We start from the raw sequence: 27,966 nt of genomic DNA, 5'->3' as shown, positions 1-27,966 counted from the left end.
CTAAAAAATTTTTTAAAAAAATATATTTTAATTGATTTTATAGAGGAAGGGAGAGAGAGAGAGATAGAAATATCAATGATGCAAGAGAATGACTGATCGGCTGCCTCCTGCATGCTCCGCACTGGGGACCTAGCCCACAACCCAGGCATGTGCCCCTGACCGGAACCGAACCAAGGAACCTTCAGTCAGCAGGTCAGCTGTCTATACACTGAACCAAACCGGTTAGGGCTCACTGACTGCTTTTGACCTACAAAAAGTGCAGGATATCAGTGTCATGATTCACAGGCTTTGGGTAGAATCCAAAAAGTCAGGAAAACTAGGAATGTATTGTTGCTATGTGACTTCTGTTTATCGGAAAACTTTAAAATGCCTACACAGCAACCTAGCTACATACTTTTTAGCTTACTATATAGGGCCTCCACCTTTTGACTATCAAACAGGCTCCGAAAATATTTTGCATCATTCGATGACAGGCAGTTTATATTCTTTGCAACCAACAAGTGCCTAATGTTTTAACTATGGTTTGTAAGGAACCTGACACAGTTTAATATAATTTAAAAAGCATGACTTTAAAACTTTCCTTAATCTGAATCCTGTCACCAGCTTTTACTACCTTTAAGAATTAAAGCAAGTTATTAAAAAAAAAAAAAGAATTAAAGCAAGTTATTATCTGTGCCTCTTTCTTCATATGTAAAATGAAAAATAGAATACTTAATAAGAGTTTTATGATGGCTGAAACCGGTTTGGCTAAGTGGATAGAGCGTCGGTCTGTGGACTGAAAGGTCCCGGGTTCAATTCCAGTCAAGGGCATGTACATTGGTTGTGGACACATCCCCAATAGGGGATGTGCAGGAGGCAGCTGGTCGATGTTTCTCTCATCATCGATGTTTTTAGCTCTCTATCCCTCTCCCTTCCTCTCTGTAAAAAATCAATAAAATATATTTTTTACAAAAAGAGTTTTATAATGATGTGTGTATTCATGTACCTAATTCATGGTGGTAGATAGATCCTATATAATAAAAAGGTAATGTGCAAATTGACCCTAAAGACCAAATGACCAGGAACAACAGGTCGCTTTGATGTGCACTGATCAACAGGGGACAGACACTCAATGCAGGAGCTGCCCCCGGGTGGTCTTTGTGCTCCCACAGGGGGAGCTCCCCTCGGCCACAAACCCGTGGAAGCTGGCCTAAGCCAGCAGGTGAACATCCCCCGAGGGGTCCCGGACTGCAAGAGGGCACTGGCCGGGCTGAGTAATAACCCCCCCCCCCCGCACCCAGTGCACGAATTTTTGTGCACTGGGCCTCTAGTAAATTACAATGGTAATTTTAATTCTATAAATGCTCCATGAAATAACCCTGGAGCTTGTTTAGAAGTTGTTCTAGATTGTAGGTTATGAGTTTGTTCACCAGTTGGAGCATGTACAGGAGGCACCGTCAATGTTTCCCTCTCCCTTTTCCCCTCTCTAAAATCAATAAACAGCTGAAACCGGTTTGGCTCAGTGGATAGAGTGTCAGCCTACAGACTGAAAGGTCTGGTCAAGGGCATGTACCTTGGTTGCAGGCACATCCCCAGTAGGGGATGTGCAAGAAGCAGCTGATCGATATTTCTCTCTCATTGATCTTTCTAACTCTCTATCCCTCTCTCTTCCTCTCTGTAGAGAATCAATAAAATACTTTAAAAATAAAATAAGATCAATAAACATATCTAGAACAGAACATGAAGCAATGAAACAGAATTTCTTTCAGCTCCCTGCTTCTTTAGTACTTTTATCACTACAAAACTATTAGAGTGGGCCCTGGCCAGTATGGCTCATTTGGTTGGGCACCCTCCTGTGCACTGAAGGGTTGCTGGTTGGGGCATATGCCAGGTTGTGGGCTGGGGGTGTGTCAGAGGCAGCTGATTGATGTTACACTCTCACATTGATGTTTCTCTCTTCCCCCTCTCTTCCAGTCTGTCTATAATAATTGAAGGGTAATATGCTAATTAGACCAGATGTCCCTCCAGACATCCTTCCAGATGACCTTCCAGACAATGCTGCAGTGGCCAGGGGCTGAGGCAGCTGCTGCTGCGGCAGGACCGAGCCCCTTGCACAGATTTTGTGCCTCGGGCCTCTAGTAAATCAGTAAAAATTAATAAAACAAAACAAAAAATAACAGTGTACATTATCTGACAGGTCATAGGGAAAATGCATAGCTGTAATCAAGGACAATTAATCCTGACTTACCTTAAATGCAGAACAAACTCAGGAGCTCCGTCCCATTTAATTAATGTAAATAGTGAACAGACTTATGTATTATGATCAATTAACTATAAGACTGTTCCTCACAGTACAGAACAATTTCTTTACTATTGTTAAGTAACTATTGTTACAATGTTAATCTGATGCATATTTAATGATATATGTAATTGTTGTGCTGCATGATGATTAGACTTCAAATGCTAAGCTATTTACATAAATTACTGCAATTGGTTATTTTCACACAGCCAAACACATTTTTTTGGTGTTTGCTCACTTTATTAATTTTCTAGAACCTATAATAATGGCCATGACAACAGTTTTCTCTGAAACCCTTTTCTATTTAATCACCTGTTCACACACACAGATAAACTATTGTTAAGCAAAGTTCACAGCTACCTATTCAGTGCTGACAGGAATTCCCAGTCTGGGGTGTGGTGAAGGGAGAAGCTTGAGTGAAGGGTTTCCAGTGAGTCAGCTCAAGTGAAGCAGCTCAAGCTAAGTTGCTCAAATGAAGTAGTAAAGTAGCCTGTATTACAGGTCTAGTGTTGCCAAGTGTTATAGCTCTAATGTTGCAGTTCAAGCTTTATAGTGGCAAGCTGGGGAAATGCAGCAGAAAGTGCACTCCATCCTAACAGAGAGGAGGCTGGCTTATATATTATAGAAAGAAGTTCTTGTCTCTGTCCCTGACTGGTCCATTTCTATGCAAATGAGGACTCCAAAGCCACACAGTTTTGTTCCAAATTGCACTGTTCTGTTTGACCAGCTCACACATTCTGGTTGGTTGTTGTGGAACTGCTCTGATTGGTTAGTAACTTATGCAAATGAGGATATGGCGGCACAGCTCCCATTGGACAGTAAGGTCTTAGTCCCATTGGTCCAAATACAATACCAGGAGTTTCTTTAAGAAGTGAGGTCAGGAGCACAGTGCAGGAAGCTTGGCAGCTCAGTCTGTGGCTTTCCCTGACATGCAGTATGTGTGAGCATTCTGTAATCAGAGGCTGTTAGATTCTGGTTATGAATTTGGGCACAAGGAGCCTTTGTTGGCAGATATTCTTCCTCCAGGTTCACACTCTTCAAAATGGCACTGCAGGGTTCTCCTCTCTACTTGGCACTGAAAACAGCCACTGCTCAAAGCTCTGTGTATATATTTTCTTATTTTAGGCCTTAAAAACCTTTTAAGGAAGGTATTGTTACTCCCATTTTACTGATGTATAATAGAAAATGATGGCCATAGAGGGTAATCAGGTAGCATAGTAGAGATTCAAACTTCTACCCCCAACCTCTAAACACACTTTATACAATCTTAGAAGGTAATGGATCCCAGCAGAGATATGTAACATTTTTTTAAGGAAAATCAAATGGCTTCTGAGAAATATAGAATATTACATTAGTGCCTCCTTATCTGTGGTCTTGCTTTCCATGGTTTCAGTTACCAGTGATCAATCATGGTCTGAACATATTAAATGGGAAATTCCAGAAATAAACAGTTCATGTTTTAAATTGCATGCCATAATGAAAGCTTGTCCCATGTCCTCTGTCCCTCCTGGGACATGAATCATCCGTTTGTCCAGCTTATTCCAGGTTGGGATGGAGAGGAGAGAGACATCACATTCACATAACTTTTATTACAGTGTATTATAATTGTTCTATTTTATTACTAGTTATTGTTAGCTCTTACTGGACGTAATCTATAATTTAAAATGTGTCATGTGTATAGGAAAAAACGTAGTGTATATTAGGGTTTGGTATTGTCTTCAGTTTCAGGCATCTACTGGGAGGTCTTGGAACACATCTTACATGGATAAAAGAGACTACGTACTATATTCCTGAATACTAATCCTTGTGAAACATGTTGCAGTCTGCAATGTTCTAATGTAATATTCCTTAATATGCAAATATACCCATAAATAAGCAACTGTCAGGCTTTGAAGCTCTGAGTCCCATTGCCTCCAAGAATCTATTTTCTTGGCTGCATTTAAAAAGCTATTGACAGGTACGTCTAAAAATCCCACAAAACAGAACTGACAACATGATACATGTCAGCAACAACCTAACATTGAAAAAAATTTTCTATCCACAGTTGGTTGAATCTGTAGGTGTAAAACCCAGATTCAGAGGGCCTACTGTATAGTCAGGAATACAAGACTGTACAACTCAATTAAAAAAACAACAACTTGCTGAAACCGGTTTGGCTCAATGGATAGAGCATCGGCTTGGAGACTGAAGGGTCCCGGGTTCGATTCCAGTCAAGGGCATGTACCTTGGTTGCAGGCACATCCCCAGTAGGGGGTGTGCAAGAGGCAGCTGATCGATGACTCTCTCTCATCGATGTTTCTAACTCTCTATCTTTCTCCCTTCCTCTCTGTACAAAATCAATAAAATATATTTTAAAAAAAACTTATCACACAATAGGAAAAAAAGGGGGAGGTTATAAGCAAACACAAGAAAACCTGAAGCAAATAAATACATGGAAAGATGCTCAACTTCACTAGTAAGCATGAAAATGCACATAACAACAACAATATACTACATGCTTTATAGCCAACAGATTGGCAAAAATTTTAGTCTGAGATTTCCAAGTTAGGGTGTGGCAAAATAGAGACTCTCTTTACCACTGGGGCATTGGAAAACAATATGTGTTTAGCAAAGTTGAACAATGAATTCTACTCCTTGGCATATGTCCTAGACATAAACATGTCTAAGGAAATTTATTGTAGAATAAATAAGTTAAATTGCTATATGATATTATTGTGTTGTATAGCTTATGTCTTCAAAGTCAGTCTCTCTTCTGTTGAATGTTTGATTCTTCTAGAGGGCAGTTAGAACTTTACCCTGTATGCCGAAACTGGTTTGGCTCAGTGGATAGAGCGTCGGCCTGCGAACTAAAGACTCCCAGGTTCGATTCCGGTCAAGGGCATGTACCTTGGTTGCAGGCACATCCCCAGTGGGGGGTGTGCAAGAGGCAGCTGATTGATGACTCTCTCTCATCGATGTTTCTAGCTCTTTATCCCTCTCCTTTCCTCTCTGTAAAAAATTAATAATATATATATATATATATTTTTAAAAAGAACTTTACCCTGTAGTCTGCACTATTTATTCATTTTTGGTGCAGTAAGGAGCAGTAATAACTCGAATAAATGCTAAAAGAGTCTTCTGGATATCATCTTTTTTTGGGGAGACCATGACACTATATCTCTGAACATGTCTTTCTCCATACTTTGATAAGTTTTAGAAAATAACTTAAAATAGGACAAAATTCGGCTGTTGTGAATTGGGGCACTTATAGCCATCATTTAGGGCACATATAACTTCTTTCTCATTTGTTATTTTTGCCCACTGCTTTTTTTTTTTTTTTTTTTTTCCTCAGAGGATGAAGTTGGTAACTTCAGCCACTGGGTGGCGCAAATTCACCAGAGCTTGGTGAAAGTTGGTAAATAACAGCTCAAAGTGCACTAGTTGTTACACTGTAGCACGTGAAGCAGGGTTAGGTAGAAGAAAAAAGGCTTTGGGGGCTGAAACTTAAGTATAGACACGGATCTAAATCCTCTGGGAGTGAAAATTAAGGGAAATTTTTAGTATTGGGTGACTGGCAAGTCAGGTCACTGAAAAAGGGAAAGAAAAAGAAGAAAAGGAAAAGTTTTAGAATACAGAGCAAGAAGAGAAAGATGAGAAAGAAATATGAGAAGCACAGGCTGGATGGCTCAGTTGGCTGAAGCATCATTTTGTACACCAAAAGTTTACAAGTTCAATCCCCAGTCAGTGCATGCAGGAGGCAACTGATTGATTTGTCTCTCTCTCCCCTTTCCTCTTAAAGTCAATAAAACATATCTTTGGGTAAGGATTAAAAAATAAAAATTAAACATTTAAAATATCAGAGGGAAAAGCATGTAAGTCTAGAGAAATGAATTCAAGTGTTACCAACAATTACAGATGGCCTTTCATTGATTTGCATCCACCTGGTTAACCAATAGCAGCTTTGATGTAAAATAAAAGTTACTTCATTTTCTCCTAGAAAGTTAGGTATGATATCCTCAGCTATCCATTTAGTAGTATGATGTGACCAACATTTTCTGAATATCTACTAGGAGCATAGTGCTTTGTTGGCTACAGAGTAATATGGAGATATACAAATGTAGATGTAGAGAATACACTACAACCTCCAAGGATACAAACTAGGAAGTATACATAAAAAGATAGATGGCAACTAAAGGCAACATGGGGGGCATTGTATGAACTCTAAAATGAAATCCTTTCTGAGAGTGGGAGAGGAGGTGTGGAGGATCAGAGTGTGAGGGGAGGAGGAGCCATAAGACTGTCAACCTGTGCAGGATAAAAAAAAAAGAAGAGTTCCTAGTCCCTAGCCATAAGTACATATAGCAGGTCTTCCTTAGAAAATGGCTTGTTCTGGACATATACATAGGAAAAGTGCTGTAGGTCAGAATTTGCTGGAAGGTGTTTAAAGAGGCTCAAAACCAAGTGGGAGTAGGGCAAGAACAATTAGGGCTAGAGCCACCTTTTAAGTCCCTCTGTAATTAGTAACCTCTTGCACCACCCTGGGTGTACAGAAAAGAGGGGACCCTAATTGCCTAGTCCTCAGTCATGTTGATTTTTTGAGAACACAGGTATATCTACAAAATGAAGAATGGCAAAACATACAAAATTGTATATTTTAAGTTTATATTAAGTAAGTCATATTTTAACATACATACACATACAACTATTAATGTTATTCAGCAATACCTTCAAAAGTTTAAATTGGAAATTTCTGTTAATGTGCCTTCTCTGCCCTGAGCAACTTCCTACCATAATCTTTGCATCTATCAAAAAGTATTAGGTTGCTTTGGCTGGTGTGGCTCAGTTGGTTAGGGTTGTGGGTTCAATTCCCTGTCAGGGCACATACCCAGGTTTTGGGTTCAGTCCCCAGTCAGGGCATGTCCAGGAGGCAACTCATCAATGTATGTATCTTTTCCATATTGCTCTTTATCTCTCTCTCCCGCCCTCTCTCTTCCTCTTGCTCTCCCTCTTCCTCTTCATTCCACTCTCTCCAGAATCACCGAAAAACATATCCTCTGGCGAGGATTGAAAAAGTATTTGGGTGATTTAGACCCTTAGAAAAGGTGGAATGACTTCCAGTTCTTTCTAAGACTTGACTGGAATATAGCAGTAATATGCTAGCCAAAAAAGAGATGGCAACTTTAAAATGGTATGAAGAGTATGATGTTAGTTGTGTAACATGTGTCTTTTTTTGTATAATGAGAAATAGATATAGATATAGATATAGATATAATCATGTCTATAAAGAGATACATCAAAGTATTAACAGTGGTTATCTCTAAGAGGAAGGATTAGTTGTAATATTTTTACTTTTAGATTTGCCAGTATTTTCTAAACATTGTATAATGAGAATGTACTTAATTGAAAAACAAAAGGTGTTAGCTTAATAAGAAAGAATTTGACATAAAAATCTTGCCAACTAGTCACTTCCCGGAGGAATAATTGGCACTCCACACACAGAGCGTTTTATCAAGCTGAGACGATAGCCTACGCTATAGTGGTGACAGGGAGAATTGTGTCCTGCTGTGAAGTGGTCTGCAGACTGAGGTGCCCATCCCAAGTTCCCCTCCCTTGTGCTATTTTTCTCATCCATTTCTTAGTTTTCAAAGATCTCCAACTGTCAAGAGAATATGGGATTCTTCAGGGTCATAGAAAGAGATTGGACTAACAATTCCCAGGGGGAAAGGATTCTGAGGGGTGCGGGAAGAGATTGGACAAAAATCTTACACCTATGGATGAAGACAGTGGCCGGGGTAAGGGCATGGGGTGGGGTGGGGTTGGGAATCAGGTGGAGGGGAGCTATTGGGCGGGGGAGGGGGGGGAAGGAACACCTGTAATAATCTGAACAACAAAGATTTATTTTAAATAAATAAAAGTCAAAACCTTAAAACAAAACAAAACAAGAGAGAGAGAATATGGGATTCTAAATGATTACCAATGAGGGAGTCAGAAAATCCTCAGAGGAACCTTGCTTTGTCAGGGGAAACAGATTGTCCCTAAAGCAAAATAAATGATTTTGATCCCATCAGTGAATTTCTTTAAAGAAAGTCACTATAAATGTTATTAAAATTATACTCTTGCAGTAGCATTAATGGATATAGACTTTGCCCCAGGTTTCACCTCCTGATAAATCTCATGTTTCTGGATTAAAGGACATGTGTGGTGGATGAGGCTGGGAGGGTGGGGATGAATGTAGGTATCAATTCTAGACCAAGTATAGAATGCTTCTAATCATCCTCACTCATGGTCTAGGGAAGGAACAAGTTTTGTTTGTTTGTTTGTTTTGTTTTTCCTATTTCATGGTCAGACTGAACCATGGTGGCAAGATAACCTGGAGGTGGAAGGTGCAAATCATAAACTCCTTTATCCAAGTGCAAGCTCCAGTGCTCTGTTGTCTTTACCTGCTATGTTTTCAAGGCTCGAGGGGACTTTAGGATGCCTAGAGGGTCTCTAGAGCTTCCTTGAAAACTACCATCATCCATGCTTTATTTCTGTTCCATCTCTTCCAGGCTTGGCTTGAATATTAATTCAGGGTTTATGGCAAGATATATTCATTCCTCTGTTGGTACAGTTTTGAGAATCATTATTTTTTGGACAATACTTGAAGTAAAAGAAAATTAAAATTAGTATATGATTTTTATCAGAGAACTAACAAAACAGAATTATTTAGAAACAGGCACATTTCACCACAATAAAATGGAATGGTTTTAGCCTTTTATGAAAAAAAGGCAGGATAACAGTTTTATCTGCCCCCACCATTCCCTTTTTACCTAAATACTGCTTTAGTATAATCTCTTTCCATTTTCTTACCAAACTCTTAGTTAAGCAGGTCAGACTTGACTTATATCTGTATCTCTTTGAGAAAGATCATGGTAACCATTTTTGCTCTCATGTCCTTGTTCAGAATATACATAGCTCACTCTTCTGGTAGGGTACAATATTGGGAGGAAGGAACACCTGTAATAATCTGGATTATTAGGAACTCTGGATTATCAGGAGACCTCATCTGGGTCTCTTAGCACCTTGGAATGCTTAAATTCACATTCCCTTCACCAGTGTGTTCATAGCTACTCGTGGTGGCAGAAGCTAAATCATAAAACCTTGGGAAAACAGGACCTTCACCCTAAGCCAGTTGAGAGCTAGTGAGCATGAAGTCAGCCCTGAAGATAACAGAGGAGTGGGTGAACTATGCCACACTTGTGGCTGCTCTTCGCCATTCCTTGAAGGCTATGTTTAAACCTTTTGTCAAAGAGCAATAGGTCCATTCACAGTCCTTAGAGGGAAGACTTCCTGTTTCCATTTGATGGGGTGAGAAGATACCCACTTTTTGTGGAGGTACAAAGTGAATCTCAGAGACTTGGATATCAGTCAGTACCAGTGGCATGAGGGTAATTGATTAAGCTCAGGCTCCCCCTTCATTGGCCTGGCATTACTGTTTGATTGCAATGTTCATGCTGAAGATATGAGTGCAGAAATGACAAATATCTGCCCATCCTATATAATAAAGACAGAATATGCAAATTGACCATAACTCCACAACAAACTATGGCAGTGCCCACAGCCAATAAGGAGGGAATATACAAATTGACGCAACAAGGTGAGAGGCAGAAGGCCACTCCATCTGGAGCGAGGGTGGTGCCTGCAGCCAGGGGAAGGCAGGCCTATTCTGCATGAATCTTTGTGCATTGGGCCTCTAGTCTTAATTAATAATAGGGAGAAGACAGTATAGTATCCATGAGAGTCAGAATAGAACTTCTCAGAAGTATGTCTGGTGGATAACAATGATTTCGGCAGCTTTCTTTGAGTTTGAGTTGGGAGCATTTTCTCCAACCTAGAGATTGAAAGAAAATAGGAAAGATAAAGAAGTATGCAAATGGGTTTTTCTTTATATACTGCCAAAAAAAATAGCTAAGTACAAAACCCTGTATAATTCCAAGTACACATCATTTTGCCTCTTTGCTTCCCAGTAATTCTAGGGAAAGTTATTGTACTTATACAGAGAAAGTATCTGCAAGGTACACTTAGTATGAAAATCTACAATTTATTGGACCCTATAACCTACCAGCAAAGAGCCTATCTACCCCTTGCTTGACCTATTTGCCTTGGATGGAAAAGGCCCTCGATCTGCAGCCACTTTGGATCCCAGATGCACAACAGTTCTACTTCATCCTTGAATCCGGCCCATTCAGTCTCACTCTGTTGGAAAGCAGCAGAAACCTAGGTCTAAGTGGACCAAGTATATTTTACTAATCCTTTTCCATTTGCACTACACCTGACTCCATGCCCATCTGATTTTGTATGTACTTTCTTTTTTTTCTTTTTTCTTTTTTTAATATATTTTATTGATTTTTCACAGAGAGGAAGAGAGAGGGATAGAGAGTTAGAAACATTGATGAGAGAGAATCATCGATCAGCTGCCTCTTGCACACCCCCCACTGGGTATGTGCCCGCAACCAAGATACATGCCCTTGACCAGAATAAAACCTGGGACCCTTCAGTCCACAGGCCAATGCTCTATCCACTGAGCCAAACCAGCCAGGGCTGCATGTACTTTCCAAATGCTAACCTGTTATAAACATAGACTGTAAGCCTCTGGAAGGTGGGAAGAAAGAAGAAAAATTGACACTTTCAGTAAAATTTTATGGAATAGATGAATAGGCCAGTAAATCCAGTATGTTAAAAATTCCTGATTCTTTCTGCTGATTCATTATATCTAGGGCCCAGAAATCTGTATTTTCAGTTATGTGTTATGGTTGGTCTAATGTTAAGAAAATATTATAGCATTACAAATACCTACCTGTTTCCTGACACATAAAACAATTAACCACATTTGCTTCATAACAGAAGCAGCTTCCTGTATCCCAGGTCTTATATATTAGCCCCATTTTCTCCAAACAAATGCACAAACCATACAGAGAACACTTTCCTTCTCTGGCTGAGAGTGAGGCTGGGATTCAGCTGCCTCAGGTTGCTGGCCTTCCTTCCTTAGCCTTCTCCACAATCGCCGGCATTGGCATAGTTCTCTGGTTCTTGGGTGTTTACACTGAGGGGAGAAAAATGCCTGGTATTAACTTTAGGTCCCTGGTATGCATTTGATTATCTTCCAAACCTCATGTCGGGCCATTTAAAGGAAATTATCTCTTATAAAGAAACTATTCTGTCCTATTGGCTCTATCCTCCCTAGAGAATGTTGAAGTACAGTAAAGAAAGGAACTCACATTTAGCAAGGACCTCCTGTCACACATGATCTCAATTAACCTTCATAACCACCATAAGAGGCAAATATCATTAGTCCCATTTTAAAGATGAGACAACTGAGGCTGGACAAGTCAAGCAACTTTCTCAAAGCCACTCAGCTAGTGAGTATGAGTGGTAGGTCTGTCCAAACTCCAAAGTCTATGTTTTTCTTATTATGCCAACCTGCCACTGGAAAAGGAGATTTTTATAGATCAAGCCCAAGCACCCAATACATCAGCAAACTTACAGGACATGGAACTTCAAAAATGACAAACACTGTAATAGCGATTCCACTTAACAACAGAGTGACAGCAATCAGAAATTTGACCACACTGCTCCATTTCTGCCTCTTCTCTAGATCTTCATCCGTGTCTAAAAGAAGAGAGCAGAGTAGAAGAGGGAGAAAGAGAATTTGAGAGAGGGAAAAGATCAACCCTCTGATTTGAAGGTCTCTTGGCTCACATGACTAAGAGGGGTCCACCTAGATTCAGAGGCAGGGCCCCCTTTCCAGTTCAGACTTACAGTCAGGAATGGGGTTGGCATCATGGGCTCTGCTCTAATCTCAGAGAGTCACCTTCCCAGGGCTTTGGGATTTTTCCATGATCAAATAGGACCCATTTTTGCACTGCCCTCAAGAAAGGAAAAGGGTGGGAGTGCCCAAGGAGGTCTAACTCTTCTTTCACCAGCAGCCCTCTCAGGGTCTCTACCTAGAAAGTCACCCTCCTTTGCTCCTTGTGGCTTTAGTGGGGCATAGAAAGAACAAAGGTGAGTTGGCATTGCTCCTGGGTCATAAGCCAGATTTGGGGACAAATGGCTTATATGCAACTTGTTATTACTAGTCTCATATTTATTTTTCCCCTGGTAGGAACTAGGATGTCACCCAAGCCAGAATCTTACAGAATCTGAGTTCTGGTCAATTTAGGGAAGGTCATTTCCAAAAACTGGGCAGATGAAACATGTACTTGATTGGTGCCATCACTATAATAATTGCTTAGTGTGTAAATGTCGCCTGTCTATACATGAAGAGGCTGGTATTTCCTACCACATGAATACATTTCATTCTATCCCCAAATCTGGCTGCAAGATTAGCTCATTGCTATGGAGGTAAAGCACTATTAATACAGTCATGTGCCCCTTAACAACTGGGATACATTCTGAGAAGTGCATCATTAGGCAATTCCATCACTGAGTAAAAACGAGAGTTACACTAACCTGGATGATACTTACACTAACCTGGATAGTGCAGCCTACTACACACCTAGGCTATATGGTATAGTGTATTGCTCCTGTACAGCATGTTACTGTATTGAATACTGTAGGCAATTGTAGCACATTGGTATTTGTGTATAGAAAGGTACAGTAAAAATACAGTGTAAAAGATAAACCATGGTACACCTATCCAGGGCACTTACCATGAATGGAGCTTGCACATCTGGGAGTTGCTCTGGATGAGTCAGTGAGTGAGTGGGTGAGTGAATATGAAGATATAGGACATTACTGTACACTAGTGTAGACTTGATACAACACTATACATTTAAGCTACACAAAATTTATAAAACAACCGAGATTAAATCAAGCATAAAAGAAAAGGGTATAACCAAGAGACAGTAAACACAGGTGTATAAGGCTGCTGCTGGCCTAACACAACATACTGTTTTACAGCAAACTTTTCTTATAAGTAGAAAGAGTACACTCTAAAGCAATTATAAAAAGTGTAGAATAGTAAATACATAAAGCAGTAATAGTCATTTACTATTATCAAGTATTATGTACTATACTATATATACAGTAGTTCCATCATAGACCAAAATGTTGTGATGCAGCACAGGTCTATAGTGTCAAACTACAAATATTTCTGAGACCTTCTTTTTAAAGAAACTGATGTTTTCCATAAGAAATGGAGTGGTTTTTCTAGTAGAAACTCTGTGTAACCTCTCAACCTCCAGGAAAATCTTAGGAGACCCAGGCTAATGTTGGGGTTAAAATTGTTTTTCTTTCTGTTCTTGTCTCACCCTTACTTATTCTGTACCTTGTTTCAAAGGGGTAGAAAAATCATCAATACTTGTAGTTTTCTCTCCTCCTTTATTCCCTGGAGTTATGGAGGTGGTAGTGGTGGGAAAAGCCTCTAATGAAGTCCTCGTTGCTGGATAGACCTTACATTGGAAGACCCCTGGTAAAAAAGCTAGAAAAAAAAAAAAAAGAATGAATGAAAGGAAAACTGAGAAAACTTTATCCTGCCTTTGATTTTACCTGACAAAAGAACCTAGCTCTATCCAAGATGATACTAAACCCATTGACCTGTCCATAGGTTTAGGCTGTAAGCTCCAAATAATGCCAAGAGTATATGAGAATAGAGATACTAATAAGAGATATGGATTAAAATCCCCAGGAGGCCTTTGACTAATGTAGGATCAGAGTAGAGGAGTAGACCATATCTTATTTGCCTATCATGCTTAAAGCCGTAATAATAATAATAAGGATGGAGGGTGTAACACTGTTCAAAGTTTCCATCTTTTAAAAAGATGGCTCCAAAGTCCAAAGAGGAACATGAAATATTATCATTTGCCTTAATGACTGCTGCAAATTTGTCTGGTGGAGTGTAAGTCAACTACTCTGAGAGGGGATTGGGGAAAACGAAAAGAGTTGGAAGAAGGAAAGACCACCCAGCTACATGCACTCCTCAATTTCATTCATTCTGCAAATAATTAAAAATGAATACTGTATCTATTATGTGCCAGAGATTACTTCATTACTTTGGATTTATCAGTTGGATACATTCTAGCTAGGGAAGGAATAAAGGAGAGAAAGGGTTGAGGGGATTGAGGGAATAGACCACAATAAATACAGTAAATTTTATGGTATGTGCTATAAAAAATAAATGAATAAATAAATAAATAAATAAAGTGGAGGAAGGTGCCCAGCTGGCATGGTTCAGTGGCTGAGCATTGACTTATGAACAAGGAGGTCACTGTTCAATTCACAGTCAGGGCACATGCCCAGGTTTCGGGCTCCATCCCCAGTGTGGGCATGCAAGAGACAGCCGGTCAATGTTGCTCTCTCATCATTGATGTTTCTAACTCACTCTCCCTCTTCCTCTCCCTTTCTATCTTAATTCAATAAAAAAAATATATATTTTTTAAAGTAGAGGAAGGTAAGGGAGCAGTCTAGAGATGTGGTGCAGGTGGGCAGTGGTCTGGCAATATGCAGTGTAGGCTGGTTCATTAAAAGGTGAGAATTGAGCCAAGACTTGAAGGAAGTGAGGGGAATAGCCATGCAGATACCTAGAAAGTATAGTAAGTTCTCACTAAAGTTGTAACTAGATTTGGAAACTGTGACTTTAAGGCAAAATGACATTTAACAAAATCAGTTGTCTCATAGGCTAACTGATATAAATGAAAATAAGAATTGGGTTCCTCTGGCATATTTCTGGTTATAAAAACATCACCAAATTTCTAAAGACAACACTTCTAATATTAAAGTTTGAAATAAATGTGAATTTCATATACATTTAATAAATATTAATAAAAACAAGCAAGATAAATCTTTTCTAAGCTGCTTATTTCAGTTCAGGCCTGAGGGTAGCCAGAGCCTATCCCAGCAACTCAGGGAGGGGACAACCACTGCAGGGCACCCACGTACACCCACACGGAGACCAGAGCAATGCGGATAGTCCAAATCATGTAATATGCACGTCTTTGGGTTGTGAGAGGAAACCAATGTATGGAGGGAAAACCTTGCAAGCTGGAGAGAATATGAAAACTCCACACAGACAGTGGCCCTAGTGGAAATCAATTTTCTTCTCGTCAATGTTACAACAAAATTGATGTTATTCGAGGACCTGTTGTAGTGACCTAGGCAGAGGCGAGAGCTAGAGTATAGGCCCCAAGGCAGAGATGTCTATCTGGCATGTTACAGTTTTAGAGGACAAGCAAAGAGGCCAGTGAGATTGGAGTAGAGTAAGCAAGGGGACAGGAGTAGGTGATAAGGATCTAAAGGAAATGGGCGCATATCACTGGGGGCCTTGTAAGCTAGTTTAAAGATTTTGGTTTTTATTCTGATTGAAATGGGGATCCAGTCCTGCCCAGTGTGGCTCAGATGGTTGAGCGTTTTCCCATCATCCTGTGCACTGAAAGGTCACGGGGTTTGATTCCCAGTCAGGGAACATTCCTGGGTAGTGGGTTTGATCTCTGGTTGAGTGCAACCGATTGATGTTTATCTCTGTCTTTCCCTCTCCCTGCCTCTTTTTCCCTCTCCCTCCCTCCCTCCCTTCCTCCCTCCCTCCCTTCCTCCCTCCCTCCCTCTCTCTCTCTCTCTTCCTCTCCCTCTCCCTCTCTCCCTCTCTCCCTCTCTCCCTCTCTCTCTCTCATCAATAGAAACATATTTAAAAAAAAAAAGAAAAAAAAAAAGAAATGGCGATCCATTACAAGGTTTTGAGCAGAGGAATGGCATGATGGTTTCATTTTTAAAAGATCACTGAAATAGACTGTAGTGGGGCAAGGGTAGAAGCAGAGTCACCTGACAGGAGGCTATTGCAGAAATCCAATGAGAGATGATGGTGACTCAGACCAGCTGTGGAAGTGATGAGATGATATAGACAGATTCTGGCTGTAGTCTGGAATGAACTTCACTTGCCTCCAGAATTGACTTAATCCAATTCACACAGTGGTTCCTATTCCATTTTGAATGGTCTCTTCTCATTGCTTATTAAATTGAGGTCTGTAAGTCCTACTTGATGTTTCTAAATTAGTTTCCCATGTCTTGATTAAGTCCATGTAAAAATGATAGTTCCTTACTTCAGAGGCCAGTGGCTACAGTACCAGACATTGTATATGAAATTACAGGGTAAGGACTCATCCTTGATTTCATTTTAATCAGGAAAACAGTGTTGGCAAAGATAGAGACCAAAAGCTACAGTTTCAAAAAAAAAAAACAAATAAGGAAATGATGTGAAGTGTTTTCAGCATAGTGCCAGTCAGGTCTCTAAAGTGATAACGTGTTCTATGAGACAGATGAGCTGAAGATAAGCAAATCTCACTTTGGACAAGTCATCTAAGTTCTCTGAGTTTTGGTCTCCTTGTCTGTAAGATCGTTATAATCAAAGTAGAGGCTCAATGGACGAAATTCGTGCAAGGGGCTCGGCCCTTGCAGCCCCAGACAGTCGTTCTGCTCTTTAGTCTAATTAGCGTATTAGCTCTTTATTATATAGGATAATTCTTGATCTTCCTATTTCACAGGAGTGATGTGAAGGTAAGAAAGCAGGTATGAAAACACTCTGCACGCTGAGTGATATGATTGGAGGAGGAGGAAAAACCTAGAGATCCTCTAAGTAGAACTGTGCCCTCTAACCACAGGGATAATGGTATTTCACTATAGCATGTCTTCCCACCTCTTGGGGCCACTGTTGCAAAGTCTACCTAATAGGCTTCATTTGTCAATGTATTTTCATTTCTGCCAAGTTTCTGAATTAATGCCCATCCATGTTGACAGTTCATCTCTAGTAGATCTCATCTGCTAGGTGATTAAGGTGGAGCATATTTATAAGTACAGCTCTCCGTTCCTGGTGATGATGGAATTGCAATTAGCTTTTCTTTGGCTAAGGATATTTGGGCATGAATGCCCCACTTTAATGAGAAAAACAAAAGTCCCAATTTATGAAATGGATGATTTAGGAGATGATGCTTTGCTTTATTACAAAATAACTTATTTTAAAACGGGAGCATTAGATGCATTGCATTTAAATGGAAGTTTTTTTTAGAGCCTATTCTGTAATAATATTAGCAGGTTGAAGGAGGTATTTGAGAAGCCTTATATATTGCTATTGGGTTTGTGCTTCGGATCTAAATCTCAACTGTACATATATAGAAATCAGCGTGTAGAAACTGAGCACTGGAGAAATTAAGTAACCTGTCAAAGGTGATCATTAATATCAGAATAAACCTTTGTTTAATATTTCTCCTATCCTCACAGTTTCACATGGGTTAAACAGACCATAGGAATTAGTGCACACCAGTCAAATTCCAAAGAACCTAATCTATATACTAAAAATGACATTGAAAAGTATTTACATAGGTGAATGAGTCTGCCAAATGGATCAGATATGATGTTTTTCTTGTCTAGATACCCTTTTTCTAAACCTACAGATTCTTGTGAAACCAAATGCATAATTGGAAAGTTTCTTGATTAATATAGATCTGAAGAATAGGAACTAGATGGTGTAAACCTTATCAGAAGTGATAAAGACCTACGAGTCCTCTTTCATCAGAAAGAATTATCAGAATATTTATAATAGAGGATCTTTTCCTTGGCCAAATTCCATAAACAGTAACAAATAGTTTCCATCTTACATTTTTCTAGATTGCATGTCAACCCACATCTTCTGTTGCAGCTTATTCTCATCCTTACAATTTCAGATTCCTACTTTTCTCTGGGAACATCTCCATGCATTGGCTTGTTTCTGGGACATCCTCCTGTGTAGACTGATGTCATCTATAATGGCATCTCTTTTATGACCTTATAAATTTGATTATGTACCTAATTATTTCTACTCTACTTCGAGTGTGTCACTTCCTGGCACTCGGTGTAAGTTTAAATTCAGAATAGGCAGTTTTAAACTTATAAATGGGGCAATATTTCAAAAGTCCACTCATATATTGGTTGTCTGCAATTCGTCGTTGTTCAATAAATGTATCTTGACTGATGATTAGATCCCCAAACTAACCTGCAAATATCCATTTACTTTCTTTGCACAGCTCAGATAGTACAGGGTATTAGCTTAAACCAGCTATTTTCAATCTTTTCCATCTCATGGCACACAGAAACTACTAAAATTCCAGGGAACACCCCCCCCAAAATTGTTTTTTGCTGGTTGACAAAAATAAATAGGTATAATTTTTTATTCAGCTACACTGGATAGCTATTTTTAAATTCAACAATCTAAGGGAAGCAGGCCAGCGCCCCTGACTAAAAATCAGGTATTGCATGTCTTAAAAATTCTTGCAACACACCCATTGAAAGTCGCTGGCTTAGACTTTTCCTCCTCCCCTGGACTCTAGGTTAGCCCAAAGCAAATTGTTGAATTAGGTTGATCATTGGCATCTCTCCCCTTTGATCCCCCCGTTTTCCCTGACCCAAATCTCTAAGAGCTAGTGTCTTAATTGCTCTGAGTCCAACACTGCATAGCATTATATCCAAGAAAGATTTACCCTGTACAATGTGCTCTAGACTCCAAAATGACTTAAGTTCGCTATTCCCATCACATTTATCATTGACTCATAGTGTGGGAGTGTCACATGTTAGGAAGAGAACAATCTGGTTGAATTAATTTGCATTAACACTGAGTGACTGAAAGCCCCCACACACTGTCAGAGGCTTTTAAGTTTTTAAGAGCTTTTTTCACACAAAAGTGATCACTATGTGAACTTTAGAAAGTATAGTAAAGGAATTAAAACATTTGTGTCATGTGAGGATTTATAATTTACTATACCTGGGCTACATCCCAAGAACCTATCCACTTATTTCCCAATTTCTAGTCTTCTAAACCAGTGATTGGCAAACTGCAGCTCGTGAGCCACACACGGCTCTTTGGCCCCTTGAGTGTGGCTCTTCCATAAAATACCACGTGCAGGTGAGCATGTACAGTGCTATTGAAACTTTGTGGCCCATGCGTAGAAGTTGGTTTTAGCTCTCAAAAGAAATTTCAATCGTTGTACTGTTGATATTTGATTCTGTTGACTAATGAGTTTGCCAACCACTGCTCTAAACAGATTGTATTGTAGTTTTAAAAGTACTCCTCCACCCCCATTATTCTGCTGGTGATCCCCCAATTTTTTTTAAAAGTGTCAAGTTTTTTTTTTAATATATTTTTATTGATTTTGTACAGAGAGGAAGGGAGAGAGATAGAGAGTTAGAAACATCGATGAGAGAGTCATCGATCAGCTGCCTCTTGCACACCCCCTACTGGGGATATGCCCGCAACCAAGGTACATGCCCCTGACGGGAATCGAACCCGGGACCCTTCAGTCCCCAAGCCAATGCTCTATCCATTGAGCCAAACCGGTCTCGGCAAAAGTGTCAAGTTTTATTTAATTTTTTCCAGCACTGCAACAGTAGCATCTAGGGCAGTGGTCAGCAAACTCATTACTCCACAGTGTCAAATATCAACAGTACAATGGTTGAAATTTCTTTTGAGAGCCAAATTTTTTAAACTTAAACTTCTTCTAATGCCATTCTTTAAAATAGACTCGCCCAGGCCATGGTATTTTGTGGAAGAGCCACACTCAAGGGGCCAAAGAGCCAGATGTGGCTTGAGAGCCGCAGTTTGCCAACCACGGATCTAGGGAATTTCCTGTATGTAGGGGGAACTGCCAATACTAATATTCTTGATATATAGATCATAAACTAGTTGACAAAAAGAATGGGTGGGAGAAGGAAGGACAGAAGCAGAGAAACTTAAGGCAAAGGTCAAGAGCCATTGCTCAGCAACTGTGGGGGAATAGTTACTCTCAATGTGTGTGGAAGTGAAAAACTGAACAACCCCTGTGGAGGGTAACTTAGCAATATCTATCAAACTTTGATACAGCAACCCTGCTTGGAATTTATCCTATGGATAAATTGTAGGCACACAAAGAAGAATGTATAAGATCATTGCTTGCAGCATTGTTTGTATTTGTAAGAGGTTGGAAACAACCAAAATATTGATCCATAGGAAACTGGTGATAGTATAGACATAAAATGTAATAATGTACAAGAGTTACAAGGAATGAGACATATCCTATATAATAAAAGACTAACATGCAAATTGTCCCCTCAAGGGGAGTTTGACCAACCTGGAGTTTGACTGCTCGCTATGATGTGCACTGACCAATGGGGCTGTGCGGAACATGGCAGGCGTAGCGGTATTGGCAGTGGGCTACAGTGAAGGTGCTGCCAGCCCCCATGGGTCCCTATGAGAGCCAACTATGGCAGTGGGAAGGTGGAGCAGGCAAGTGGGTGGCACCAGGCCAAGGCAGGGTGACAATCAGGGCTGCAAGGCTGGGGGAGGGAGTTAGGGCCTGATCTTCACAGGCCAACTTGAGGGACCCCACCCATGTACAAATTTCGTGCACTGGGCCTCTAGTTAATACATATTGATATGGAACAACCTATAGATACATTGTTAAGTGGGGGGGAAAGCAAGGTATTAAATAGTGTATATGGTATGCTACTATTTATATGTTTAAAATATATACATCCATACATGCCTAGAATATCTCTGGAAGGAAACTCAATAAGTTGTTAATAGGATTTCCCTCAGGGATAGAGTACTGGAGGATGAGGGAGTAGAACAAGGGAGATTTACTTTTCACTGGAAACCTGTGTTGTTTGAATATTTTACTATGTGCATTCAGAGTAAATTAAAATCAAATAAGTATTGTGAAAGACAACCCATCAGAAATGAGAGCATGTGAAAATTGCAGCATGTCAGGACTAGAAGGGTCCTTAGAGATTAGAAAACTGAGTCTCAGAGAGGACATAGATTTGCCAAAGGAGAGGATAATCCATTTCCTTGAGGCATTAGCTGCTACTAAGCTCTATCTGCATTCAGGTTTGTAAGTAAAAGTCATGCCTACCTTCACCTTATGTTCCAATCTCACCTTTGCCTGTTAGAAGAGATCCATTCTGAAAGTTGGATGTAGGGGTTAGGTGACAGCTTGGGAAAGCAGTGCTGTTTCTGTGGGGAGCAGCAATGACTCTCAGATTCTTGAGAGTATACTTGACCTTTGGCCTTTTCTCTGAATATGCAAGGCTGACTTTTACTTTGCTCCCAGAGGCAAGGCACTGCAGGGTAGCCACAGTCAGAATTTGGTCGAAGGTGGACCTGTTGTCTTTAGCTTGAGCTTCTGCAAAGAGATAAATAAGCCAAAGAGAATAAAGGAAGCTGGCATATATTTATTGGTTTCAGAGCAGAAGAGAGAGGGAGAGATAGAAACATTAATGATGAAAGAGAATCATGGATCCGCTGCCTCCTGCACGCTCCTCACTGAGAATTGAGCCCCCAGTCCAGGAATGTGCCCTGATGGAGAATCAAACTGTGACCTCCCAGTTCATGGATCGACACTTAACCACTGAACCACACTGCCTGGACAGGAAGCTGGTTCTTAATCTGAATGGCTGAACTACCTATTGACTCGTTAAACTTCACTGCTGTATTTTTGTGTCTTTTTAGTTGATTTCTTCCTCAGCATGTGCTTATGATACTTAATATACAAACCTGCCTTTCTTCCTTCCTACCATGGGCCCCATGAAGGTGGGTGACTGCATTAAGTTCAGCCCAGAGAAATGCTCACGGATTGTCCTTTAATGCAGAGGGTTGAATATTGCCTCCTTCTCTTTTCTTACCCCCTTTTTTGATTTATAGAGCTATATCTTAGCTAATAAGAATTCATTCAAAAAAATTGGTTTCCAGAAAGCCTTTTGGGGGAATACATGTCTTTAAAATAGGATACTTGAGATCTGCGCTAGGAATGGGAGAGACAGGCATCTTTTAAAAATAAAATTAAAAAATAAATAAATAAAAATAAAAATTTTTTGGCAAAGTGATTTTTTTTTTAGGAAGAGTTCCTAAAAATTTTTTGGCAAAGTGATTTTTTTTTAGGAAGAGTTCCATACCTGGCATTAACACATCCCTGGTGCTTCTCATACCCATTGTGAAGAGCCCAGGGAGCTGTTCCACTTGACAATGGCTGTCTCTGAGTTCTGGAAGTAAAAAAAAAAAAGTTCAGGCTTTACTGTTTAGAATTTTAGGCACTGGAGAGGAAGATACAAAATAATGTAGTTCCTTCTCACAAAGCTTGCAATTGGTAATATAAAAATTCCTCCCAAAGTCTTAAAGTATATACAAGAAGAAGTTAGATAAGTAACATTATATAAAGAAGATTGAGTAACATTCTATTATTTTTGGGGGTAGGGAGGTAAAAAAGAGTTATTGTAAATAAAGTTAATGAAAGACTGATCAAACTTTTCCTTTAAAAACTGATTATCTCTTCACCTTCCTGTTCTTGTTTTAAAACTTTTGAAAGTTTATTAAGCGTAACCTTGAACAAGGTATTTTCTGAATTCCATGGAACCATAGATTATAATTATTTATGCTTTTGCCATATAACTCACAGGGTGTTGTGAGTTTTCTTTTTTTCTTTTTCTTATTTTTTTTGGGGTTTTCTTCATTTGCTAAATTTGCTACTACTGCACATTATACTGTTTGGCCTTAACTCTGGTGAGCTAATTACAGAGATGAAATGTCTAGAACACTTTGAAAATCATGTTTTAAATGAACAGTTATCAAAGAGCAGAAAATGGTGCCATTTCAACTCCACACCACCCTTTTCTTAGCTCTCCCTTTCCAAGAGCATCCCCACATATTTGGATGTAACACCTTAAAAAGGAAGACATCTTATGAGGAGGTATGAATTTGTGACAGCACCCTCCAGGAAGGACTCTGATGTTAGTTTCATGAACAAGACATTCTTTGAAGACTTCTCACCATGAAACGGACAGCTATCTTTCTGGGTTGAATAAGTTGCAGTCCTGCAGGAGGATGCATAGGATGACTGGAAAGCATTGCCAACTGAGTTGTGGCTATATCTCTATTTGCCAGAAGAGATCCCAAACACTTTCTGGCCTCTCTTTGGGTTTTCCAGGATATTAAGCTAGAATAGCACTTACCTTTCTTGTTGGCATCATAGGATGTAATGATTAGGCTGAAGACCAAGATGGTATCCATGTCAGCTTAAGCACATGCTCCTTGCAGAGACAGTATGCTGCTAATCTGTCACTGTCTCTTATAGCTTTCTAGGCATTTTCACTGCCCTGGAACCAAGTTTGACCCAGGGAGAGTCTGGTTCCACCCTAATTATCTTGCTCCATTTCCCGAAGATCCAGGAATAGAGCTGATTGGAGAGAGGACCAAATCTGCTTAATGATTGACTCAGAAGGTCTTCTCTGATCACTACTGCCAACATTAGAAATGGTAATTACCCAGAAGTTTCCTTAGGAGAAAGGGCATAAACGCCCAGTGATATCTTTATAAATACTTGCAGGTAGACACGTAGACATTCACAAGCATGCTCACTTAGACAGGCATATATATTTACACACCAGCATACAGAGATAAAGAGATTTCAATTAAGGAAATTGATTTATAGAGTAGAGCAGGGAACTGGGACTGAATAAGTTGGTGAGTTACACTGGAGAAAGCACTGCACTAGGAATTAAGAGAACTGGGTTCTAATACAGGCTATTATTAACTACGTCCTCTTGAGAAAATTGCTTGATTTCTCCACATCTCAATTTTTTCCTCTGTATTCCGACCAAATGATGTCTAGTATTCATTCACAGTTACACACCTAGACTTACATCAACACAGATATAACTATCTAGTTTTGTACATTTTCACACCCCAAGATAGTGAAATGAGTATAGGTAAACCACCTTCCCATGACTATTGGGCTGAGAGGTTGTGAAGAAGAGCTAAATATCCTAGATGAGAGATACTGCATGCAGTTTGGGAAGATTTTCCTAGACAGGTAACTGTTGAAGATTATTCAAAACTTGCATATTTTAGTAATTTTATATAAACTTTGTGATAACATAGGTAGATGGATCATAAAGCAGCAATGAGGATGTATTTAGGTCCTTTCCTAAGCCCAGAGTCTCTATATTCTCTCTACCCACTGTAAATGTACTCCATTGGAGTCAACATAGGTTTGGCTATGTGAAAGAAGGTTCTAGAGGCCAACACTCTCATTGATAATGATGAATAGGGACATTCCATGAGGGAATTCATTAGAGTCAAATCATGATTTAAATGTTACCCTGGCCCTAACCAGTTTGGCTTAATGGTTAGAATGTTGGCCTACGGACTGAAGGGTCCCAAGTTTAATTCAAGGGTCCCAAGGTCAAGGGCATGTACCTTGGTTGCGGGCACATCCCCAGTAGGGAGTGAGAAGGAGGCAGCTGATTGATGTTTCTTTCTCATTGATGTTTCTAACTCTCTATCTCCCTTCCTCTCTATAAAAAAATCAATATATATATATTTTAAAAATGTTAGTCTGTTGCCTGACATTTTAAAAATATATATATTTTATTGATTTTGTACAGAGAGGAAGGGAGAGAGATAGAGTTAGAAACATCGATGAGAGAGAAACATTGATCAGTTGCCTCCTGCACACCCCCTATTGGGGATATGCCCTATTGCCTGACATTTTAATTCAGGTTGAAATCTGGCTAAATAGAGCATCAAGGGAAATATTGGAAAACAAAAAGGGCAACATGCTGCCTGAAATTGGAAGGAGAAGTGCTGAACATTCAGCCACAGTGCCTGTCATTTAGCAAGTATTTATTGTGGGCCTACCATGTGCCAGACACTATTCTAGCAGTGAGCAAGATCAAGTCCATGTTCACATGAAAAAATGGAAAGCACACAACAAACCTGGTAAAAAATAAAATAGTGCAAAGGGCTAACAATGAATGATACACAAATACATAAGATAATTAGAGACTGTGATAGTTGTGAAGCAAAGAACAGAATGATGAGATGATGGGTCACTGGCAGAGGACACTTTAGGGTGGTCAGGGAAGACTTCTCTGAGGTGGTGACATTGGAGGTAAGAAAACTAAGAGAATGAATGCTGTAGAATCTAAGAAAGGCGAGTATTTCCAAGAAAGAAATGATCAGTTGGTCAAATGCTGGGAGGTGTGTATGATGAGAACAGACTGTCCACTATATTTGACAGTCCTATAAGAACAGTTTCAGCAGAGTGGTGGAAGTTGGAGAAGCTGAGAGGGAATTGAAGCTGAATATGTGTACATTATCTTTTTCAAGAAATTTTACCATGGAAGAGAGCAGAGAAGTGAGGCCAGCTAAGTAGAGGGAACATAAGTACCTCAAGTCTTACTGGTCTAGAGCAGCATTATCTCATTCCTTTTTCCCTGCCACAGTTGCCTGATTCTTCTAGGGGTAAGGCACATTGGTTTTGGTTATTATTTCCTCAACATGGTTACATGATTCTCTGCTCCCATGTAGTTTAAGAAACTCCCCCCTTGCCTGGACCGTTTGGCTCAGTGGATAGAGCGTTGGCCTGTGGACTGAAAGGTCCCGGGTTTGATTCCGGGCAAGGGCATGTACCTTGGTTGCAGGCTCATCACTGGTGGGGGGTGTGCAAGAGGCAGCTGATCGATGATTCTATATCATCGATGTTTCTAACTCTCTATCCCTCTCTCTTCCTCTCTGTTAAAAATCAATAAAATATATTTTAAAAAAAGAAAGAAAAAAAAAAGAAATAGAAACTTTCATTTTTTTCTGTGAATTCCTAGATGCCATGTGACAATGCTGCCACCTGGAGGAGGGGATAGGAAAGGATCTGAGGGTTCACTGTTCTCATTCTCTGTCACAAGGTGGCAGAAGAGCTCACTCTTCTCTAAAGAAACCTTGTGCTTAGACAAAGAGAAGGGACAAGCATATTGTTTTATCAACTTTCTGACCTTTCCCTTTCTCTTTGTGTCCTAGAGGCTCAAATGTCAGCCTTTGTGTTGAGCAGCCATACAGTGCCGAGAGCTACATTAACAAGTCAAAATAACTATCAGAGAAATAGACCCAGACTGTTCTCTACTATTATTATAGATATTTTGATTGGTTTTGTGTTTAGAATATATGTGGAGGAAAGGATATCTCACCTGATATCCTTTCCCTACAGCAAAAATGTCAAATTTAGAAGGAAACAAAACTGTAACATAGGTGAGTCTTGTGAGAGATATGACACGAAGATATTAGGAAACTGGGACTAACTAAAAGAATCAGGGTGGGTCTGTGGGAGGAGCACTTGACAAGTAGCCAAAAGGCATAACTAGCTTCTAGAACACACTGAATCACTTTGAGTAAGTCGTTTAATTTCTCTGGCCTCTGTTTTGGTGTCTTTATTTTTTTAAATATGTTTTTTGTAGATTTCAGAGAGAGGAAGAGAGAGAAAAAATCATTGATCAGCTATTCTTGCACGCCCCACGCTGGGAATCAAGGCTGCAATGCAGGCATGTGCCCTGAGTGGGAATTGAACCACTCCTGGTTCATAGGTGGATGCTAAATCACTGAGCCACACTGGCTGGGCCATTATTCAGATTTTTACTACTACAAATGAGTTTTGTTTGTTTTTTAACTTTATATAACAGGAAACACATTCTTTTGGGTCTGGATTTTTTTGCTTAATATTATGTCTGTAAAATTCATCTTGATGTTTCATGTAGCAATAGTTTGTTCTCATTGCTTTATATATTTCAGTGTACCATAACTTATCCATTCTACTGCTGAGAGATTGGGTTATTTTCAGGTTTTGGTCATAATGAACAAAGTTCCTGGAATCATCTGAAAGTTTCTCCAGAATATAAATCCAGAAATGGAAGCAGAGTTATAGGGTATGCAGGGTATGTTCAGCCTTACTAATTAATGCCAAATGTTTTCTAGGAGGCTGTTCTTACTTACACCCTTCTCTGTAGAATATAAAAGTTCCTATTGTCTCACATCCTTCCCAAAGGGACCAAAGAGCCTTTTCAATGTGGCACAGCTATACAGACTCTCAGAGTGCCAACCCTTTGATTGGTTTTCAGAAGCTCAGGCCACAGTCACTTCTCCTGTTTACTTACCCCCTCCAAGTAAAGAGTAAAAGACTCAGATTATCTCTGAGTTCCTGATCACATGCTTTTTTACCCAGGGAATATTGGCTCCAGATAAGGGGTAGGTGGTGAATTTAATAACACAATCATTCCTGAATCAAGTGAGCATCCGTAGGCCATTTTATTCTTGTATTCAATAGTAATAGAAAATGAAGGGAGACACAGAGAGAAAGGAAGAAGTAATATTTTCAGTACGCCTACTAATGTTTCAAGCTTTGTGTTAGAAACTTTCCATTTTGGTTGTAACATTTCATCAAAAAACCACAAACTTACAAGGTAGATATTATATCCCAATCTTATAGACAAGGAAACTCAGAAGGGGGGCAGTTGCTCAGGGTCACAGAGCTAATTAGTAAGAGTCAGGATTTAAAGTCTGATCTATCTGATTAAAGAGTTCAAGCTATTACAATACAGAACACACAGAAGGCAAAGTTCCTGTTGCTCTTAAGATATCCATGGCTCCTATTACCAATACCAGTAACCAATTTTTCTCAGTTTTGCTTGCCTGAATTCATCTCCCCAAGCTATATGCTATCCAAATGATTATGGCTGTCTCATTCATTGATTTAAACTACACTTTATTTTCATTTCTTTTAAAAAAATATATTTTATTGATTTTTTTTTTTTTAATAGAGGAAGAGACAAGGATAGAGAGTTAGAAATATCAGTGAGAGAGAAACATCAATCAGCTGCCTCCTGCACACTTCCTACTGGGGATGTGCCTGCAACCAAGG

At 39.6% G+C, this 27,966-nt stretch overlaps 2 protein-coding genes across 5 annotated transcripts in view; one reads left to right on the top strand and one right to left on the bottom strand.

Annotated features, from left to right (window-relative positions):
- The window catches only part of ACACA (acetyl-CoA carboxylase alpha), a 248,575-nt gene that overhangs the window by 4,833 nt on the left and 215,776 nt on the right, over nt 1-27,966 (top strand). The gene's annotated exons all lie outside the window — the stretch shown is intronic.
- CUNH17orf78 (chromosome unknown C17orf78 homolog) lies at nt 9,848-24,333 on the bottom strand. The gene is made up of 8 exons (XM_045586421.1): nt 23,234-24,333; nt 22,181-22,267; nt 21,166-21,411; nt 13,563-13,715; nt 13,396-13,398; nt 11,781-11,905; nt 11,223-11,339; nt 9,848-10,127 (listed from the first exon to the last, which is right to left on the bottom strand). Exons 1-8 carry the CDS (start codon nt 23,289-23,291, stop codon nt 10,053-10,055), a joined length of 864 nt encoding a protein of 287 aa, XP_045442377.1. The 5' UTR covers nt 23,292-24,333; the 3' UTR covers nt 9,848-10,052.

This window comes from Pipistrellus kuhlii, unplaced genomic scaffold (assembly GCF_014108245.1).
Source record: "Pipistrellus kuhlii isolate mPipKuh1 unplaced genomic scaffold, mPipKuh1.p scaffold_m20_p_22, whole genome shotgun sequence".
Classification (NCBI taxonomy): domain Eukaryota; kingdom Metazoa; phylum Chordata; class Mammalia; order Chiroptera; family Vespertilionidae; genus Pipistrellus; species Pipistrellus kuhlii.
The sequence above is the reverse complement of the archived record's forward strand: the minus strand, read 5'-3'. Positions and strand labels throughout refer to the sequence as shown.

Excerpts from the sequence above, each read along its gene's own strand:
- CUNH17orf78 (XM_045586421.1), bottom strand. The coding sequence starts at position 23,291 with ATGGATACCATCTTGGTCTTCAGCCTAATCATTACATCCTATGATGCC. Across the intron at positions 22,268-23,233 it reads CTATGATGCCAACAAGAAAG|AACTCAGAGACAGCCATTGT; the intron begins GTAAGTGCTATT and ends TTTTACTTCCAG. Across the intron at positions 21,412-22,180 it reads CAGGGATGTGTTAATGCCAG|AAGCTCAAGCTAAAGACAAC; the intron begins GTATGGAACTCT and ends ATCTCTTTGCAG.